The sequence below is a fragment of the Stegastes partitus genome, unplaced genomic scaffold, assembly GCF_000690725.1.
Source record: "Stegastes partitus isolate 25-593 unplaced genomic scaffold, Stegastes_partitus-1.0.2 Scaffold769, whole genome shotgun sequence".
Taxonomy (NCBI): Eukaryota; Metazoa; Chordata; class Actinopteri; family Pomacentridae; genus Stegastes; species Stegastes partitus.
In genome coordinates this window covers 178,636-185,295 of record NW_007578500.1, presented here as the reverse complement: position 1 = coordinate 185,295, position 6,660 = coordinate 178,636, and the positions used below count along the sequence as shown (strand labels likewise).

Below are 6,660 nucleotides of genomic sequence, written 5' to 3'. Positions count from 1 at the left end.
TAAACAAGATAAAATTATAGCTTTTTTGTCAAGAGAGTCTCATTTTTGTGCATTTCAGAGGTTTGCCAGGGAAAAGAATTGGTTTTATTGACATGGACACAGGAGATGGGCTTGATAGAATTTGTCAATTTTAATGCAAAATGTATCTCAGTGATGATGCAGAAAGCTCATCTGATCAGTTAAGGTTGAGTTATTTACCTCACTTGTTCTCTTCGAATGTTTTTTCAATATTTTCTGCCTTGCTAAAACCTCACTGAGGCATTATCTGGAATTGAAAACATGGTGCCGTAGGGACCGATTTAAAGTAATTGGGCTTCCTTTCTTTCTCCAATTCCAAGTCTGAATCTTTTTCCTGCCTTCCTGCACATGTCTTCAATTACAATGTGCGTTGAACTCTTGGACTGCATCTGTTTCTGCACTCTAACCTCTGAATGCATCTCTGGATGTATGTGTGTGTGGTTTCTATCACTTTACCTGCTGCCTTCTTGCCACATCAGGCTGCCTGATTGTGAGGTGATCAACGAGGGGAACATAAGGTACTTTCTCTCTGGTCTCTTCTCTCTAAACCATTGTCATTCACACAGACTGTCGACATTCAGATTTAGCTGTTTAGGTGATTTGTTTTACTTACAGCGGCTTCCATCCAGTCTAACCAGGTAAACCTCCTGTGATACCTGCAGTTAAAATGCTCTGGACAGATGAGGAAGTGTCAACATCAGCATGTTTAGCTTTGGTGAAGCTCTCAGCTCAGCTTAGTGTGATTTGAGAGCTTTGAAACACACATTATGATTGACAAGATGTTATTTTGCTGATGTTTGGTTCACTTTCTGTCTGTCGTGGGCTCAGTTATTCAAAGACATTCCAGAAGTCAGGAAAAGATCAAATAAGTTCTTAGACATTGACCTGTTGGCCAATGTAACCAGTAAGTGATCTGTCATGCACAGTAATCCACATTTAAGTCTAATAACATGTTCTCGAAGGCTGTTCTCACCTTCACAGCTTGGTTTTTTTAATTGAACATATCCATGAACAGATAGGACTCCTACATATTATACCAGGACAGCACAGAAACTCTGATGCCGCCATTGTGGACAGTTGTAATCATGCATGCTGGATCCACTACTTTAACTCCATCCACCAGTCGTGATGTTTAACCTGCTGTTCTTCAAGCCAAATTGCTGTCTTGCTTTCTAACTGCCGGCCTTTTTAAGCTAACCAGTATATTTATACCATAAATCTCCAGAACTACTTTCAATATGTGTGCATCTCAGGTGTCTAGTACAGATAATTTCAACCTTGGCATTGATGTTTGAAAGATATCTTATGGGAAAACTGGACCCAAAACTGGTTAAGTCTGAGTAAAGTACTAGTATTTCAATAACTACATGAGGTACAATTGAGAGAAAAAAAAAAAAGTTTAAAGCTTTGCCTATAAAATTTACACGGAATTTCTCCACTGTGAGATAAATAAAGGCATATCTTATCTTACTCTGCTCCCAGTGCTCCTGCAACACTTTTAATGTGACCGTTTCACTTGTGCTTCATTTTGGGTGACAAAATCTAGGGAGTGGGGCAGATGGTAAGCAACTATTGTGGTGTTAAGGCCTAAAAACTTGCACATTGACCATGTTGTGACTGGGTAAACAGCGTACTGAAGCACCTCTATACAGTCCTGCCACTGTTCAGGTTGTTTGTGCCGATTGTTCATGGTCAGACGCCTCAAGAAGTTACAGTAGGACTCTGTCTTGGTAGTCCAACCCTTGGGGAACAAATTCCCGATGCATGATTGTGTCAATGCTGAAGAAAACAACTCCTGGTGCTCCTGACCTCACGTACCATCTTTGGTTTTTGTAACTGTGAAAAGCGCTGTTTAGTTTAGGAGTTTCTGCTCCCATCGGAGACGGTGTTGGACACTGTTTCCACAATGAGACCTCCAGGGAAGCGTTGCAGGAGCACTGGGAGCAGAGTGTTGCTGCACAAAGTGGATGGCGGTAAATCATGCACAGTTTTTGGATTTTTATAGGCGCAGTCTTGAAACTTAGATCACAAATTATACACTAACTGAAACACTGTTGAGACGACAACACACAGACTTCACTACTAACTTGATGACATCTTTTAACCTGCAATACTTCGATATGCAGTTGAGCAAAGGCAGAGCACTTCTCTGTAAGGACAGTTGACATTGTTCTGCATGAGTCACCGGAGCCCTATCTATTAGTAAAACAAGCTTTGGTTTATCCGTCTGCTCCGACACCTTCTTCCGCTAAGTCTGTATTTGTGTAAGGACTCATTCTATTAAGGCGCCATGACTGCGTTTACTTACTTAACATCTACACACACACCCTGAGTCGCATAAAATACGAGACATCATTGTCGAAGAAGCCACCAAACCTAATTATCACAGACAGACCATGACTGCATCACTTACATGGCCCTTCTTTTCTGGGTGGGAGGGTTAATTCGATTAACACTTGGCAGGCTAATGCCATGGCTTCACCGTCATGAAACGTTCCGTTTGTTTCTATGTTTGTGCCTCTTTTTTCCTTCTTTCTCTTTGTCACCAAAAGAAGGGTCCTCGCTTTTCTGTCTTTTTTTATCTGTTTACTACTACTTCTGCTGTGTCTTTTTAAAAATTTTAGCCCATATTTCCACTCACAAACATAAATATACGCTCAGTTTGATTTCCGATTCTAACACACTGACTGACTTTGACAGTTGGTCAGAGAAAGAAGAGTCTGACGAAGACATCAGGAGGTATACGTTCCCCTTCCGACTTCCTGTTTTCTGTTTCAGACCTGAAGTGACCCTTTGACCCCTTCATTCACCTTCTGCTCCTTTTTCCTTCCATCAGTTTTAACTCCATTTTTTTGGTCGTTACTTTGCCTCATTCAGAACAAAAGTGCTGTTTTGTCACAACAAAAGGATTTCTTGTCAGGCTGTGTTGTTCGTGAACACATACATATGAGCTACAGTTCGTATTAGTTATATTCAGTTAGTTTAAGTGCAGGTTTCTTGTTCTGTTAGTGTACATAGTGATTTTTTTTTTACCTTTTGCTCAGTAAAACGCTTTGATTTACATCTTATTTGTATGAAAAGTGCAATACAGACAAAGCTTGATTGTTTGATTGATATTTAAAGCACCTTTAATGCGCAAAATGCTTCACAAAACACAAAGCAAAAGAGCAGATAGCCTAAAAAAACCTGCTAAAATTCTCAATTCAAGAAGACTACGAAAGAGATTAAAAGTAAATCAATGACCTCTTAGTTCCTCTAAATGAATTTCTGCTCTTGAAGTTCCAAACTCTAGCTTTGTCTTTTGGTATTGATCACTCAGAACCTCCACAGTTTGAGCTAATTATGCTGAAGTGTCTTAGTTTCTGTGATCTCCAGTTGAGGTGCGATGATTAATTGATTAGTTGCAAACTGTAAAATTAATGAAAATATATATGACAACTGGTTCATTGGTTTGGGTAAAATTTTAAGAGAAAAAACATAAAAATTCTTAAATAATTTCATTTTTTTTTCATCCTCTGACAGTAAACGGAATATATTTGGGTTGTGGAAAAAATATGTCGATTGAGGACACCATCTTGGACTGGTCGACGTATTTCACAGACATTTTAGAGACCTAACAACTAATCAATTAATAGATAAAATAAAGGTTATTTGCAGCCCAAATCTGCAGCGTCGTGTTAATATGTGTGTGTTCAGGGAGCAGCAGCCTTTAGAGCGTTTTGTCTTCTCGCCATCATATTCTTCCATCGAGGATGTTGTCGTCTGATCCTGCAGTGGTTTGTGCTTTTGATGCTGGGAGTCATTAACTAACTCAAACTTTATACAGTCAGACACATCACACCACGAGTCTTTAATACTGATGTCTGAGAATCCAAAACGTAGGTCTGTAGAGTTCTTAAAATGCACATATTGCATATTAATACAACAAAGCACACAACTTTGTGTTAAGATCGTGTTTCAAAAGTCGTTTTGTTTTTGTGGTTTCCTCAGCCGGCTTGCTCTCGACTCCCAGCAGAGCTACGGCGGTTGTCGTCTTTGTTCGTAGATGTTTTTATCCGTGTTTGTGTTGCTGTAGCTGTCGGTGACTTGTGTTGATTTATTGCAGATCATCATTAACCCGATCCATGACCCATATCTATCCCTCATATCTGACCGACTGTTGTTGGTTTTTTTTCACATTGCGGTGGCGTTTGACAGCTTTTCCAAACATAATCCTCCCTCTCTTCTTCTTCTTCCCGTTTTTGTTTTTTCATGTTTGGTGTTTTGGGTGCCGCATTCATAAAGCTGATCAGAACAGGAGAACTGATCCGGTAGTAGCTTTGCTGTTTTCTTCTAGCAGTGTGTAGGTTCTAGAAATGGACCAAGTGTCATTCTTATGATAGAGAATAAATAGCTGTCTGTATCTAAAATGTCAAGCAAACAATTTAAATGTGTTATTTTAGTGATTAAAGATGGATGCACAGCTCGATTGCATTAAGATAGTCCAGATACCGCTTATAGAAAATGTTAATATGAATAAAAAACTGCCAGTTTACCAACATAAACCCCATTCTTGCAAGTGACTGACCATAAAGTCTAATCTTCTGAATCACCGGTGGTTGATATTTCATTGTCATCATGTGAAATCTGCCAAAAATATTAAATTGTGGCTCTTTTTTATTCGCTATAACAAAGGAATAAGGTCTAATTCCTAAAAAAGTGACACCAGGTTGTGGTAATAACTATAAAATGAGCCTTTCTTTCACCTTAAATGAACCCTGTAGTTCATAATTAAAAGATTTAACCAAAACATCACTGGAAGGAATCAGCCGTAGCGGTCATGAAACTGACCTGTGATCAGTTTTCCTGCTCTCTGAAGCTTTATGAACACAGAACCTGTAGTTCTGACCCGGTTTGCCTCTGTTTCCCACCCAGCAAGAACAGATACTCGGTGGCCTACGCCGCCCAGAAGTCGTGGCTGCTCAACGCCACCGTGGAGGAGAACATCACCTTCGGCAGCCCGTTCAACAAGCAACGGTAAAAACCCTACAGCAACGTTTCAGGAGCGCTTTAATGTTTGCGTGTTCGTTCACGTTGGTGTTGTGTGTTTCAGGTACAAAGCGGTGATTGAGGCCTGCTCTCTGCAGCCCGACATCGACCTGCTGCCTTTTGGAGACCAAACTGAGATCGGAGAGAGGGTAAACACCTTTAATTCATAATTCACTGCTGGTTGAAGTTTGTGTTCTAAATTTTGTTACCAAGACGTGATTTTTTTATTGCAAATGTATATCAGTCCCAAATATCAGTGATCAATCCCCTTGTTAACCAATAACCAACACTTATAAAACCATATCAATCGACCTCTTTTATTTATCATTATTAGATTGTTAGAATTAATACATACATTTGTATTGTGGTTTTTTTCACATAACACTTTGAATTTCATATCCTTAAATACACTTTTGATCTTGCAGTGAAATGTGTCCTCATGTTCTGTTTATATTTTTATGTATTTTGTGTTGTTTCTGTTTCAGGGCATCAACCTGAGTGGAGGTCAGAGGCAGCGGATCTGCGTGGCCAGAGCTCTGTACCAGAACACCAACATCGTCTTCCTGGTGAGCGTCTTAGAAACATGGCTTTAATGTGTTTTCTTCAGGTTACACAGGCGAGAAAAGGACCCCGAAGCAACAGCGTTGAATATTTCTGAACAAGCTTAATTAAAAAATATTTTCTTTACTTCTTAAAGATTAATTAATTTATTCGTTTCCTCCTTTTCTGTGTGATCGATCGTATCACGTATGAAGTCGGCCGTGGGGATGAGGAGGCGTCTGTTTCTCGCTCTGCTCTGCCGTCATGTGTTTGTCTTTCCGAGTCGTTGTGTGATTTCTCGTCGCTGCCACTGCAAACTTTAGTTGGTTATCAGGCAGACATTCCGCCTTAAAAGCCGTCGCTGGCATTCTCTTGACGCCTTGTAATGTCTAGAATAGTGAAAAAACAACGTGTGAAATTGTAATGTACGATAAGGAGGGGATGTCTTCTTTAATTGCTATTTACATAACTGTTGGAGTGCAGCTGCTTGAGCTGTTCATATCTGATCTCAGAATATATATACGTCATCATAAGACACATTCAATAATCGTTTTCCATTAAAGAGCGCGCTCTGTAGCATCGTCCCACCTCGTCAGACAGACGTTAATGGGCTTTTGGCAGACGCTGTTATCCGGAGGAACCTACACGCTGCTTCTTGTTAATGAAAATGTCGACATAATTCGATAACATGAACATAAACATTTAGCGGCAATCGAATTACGCGACCGAGCTGGAAGAGGCGCGACAGAGACATGGAGGTATTTAGAAAGAATTAGACAAAAAAAAAATCTTAAAAACAAAAGCACCATATAGGGAAAGACAACCCGCTTAAGAGCAATGTCTACTTTCTTTTAAAGTGTACATATATTTTGAATAACAGTGCATTATGTACACAAGCTAAAGTAAACATATTTAGAGGGAAGTCGTATCATAACAGACTACAGCTTTGTTATTGTAAAGCTAAATATAAAATGTTGAAAAGGAGCATCTTATCTGGGTCGTAGGGGGAAGAACCCTCCAGGGGGGACTAAATCTCAGTCAAGTCATTTCGATCTATACAAACCAATTACTTAT

General features: G+C 39.7%; 1 protein-coding gene across 7 annotated transcripts in view; it reads left to right on the top strand.

Annotated features, from left to right (window-relative positions):
- The window catches only part of abcc9 (ATP-binding cassette, sub-family C (CFTR/MRP), member 9), a 74,218-nt gene that overhangs the window by 31,346 nt on the left and 36,212 nt on the right, over positions 1 to 6,660 (top strand). For all 7 annotated transcript variants that reach the window (XR_520560.1, XR_520563.1, XR_520562.1 and 4 more), the window contains exons 19-21: positions 4,933 to 5,034; positions 5,111 to 5,195; positions 5,532 to 5,612. Coding sequence is in view for 3 of the 7 variants with exons in the window: in XM_008291928.1 (XP_008290150.1) it covers positions 4,933 to 5,034; positions 5,111 to 5,195; positions 5,532 to 5,612 (268 nt within the window). In the remaining 4 variants the exon portion in view is untranslated. The remainder of the gene's footprint in view (positions 1 to 4,932; positions 5,035 to 5,110; positions 5,196 to 5,531; positions 5,613 to 6,660) is intronic.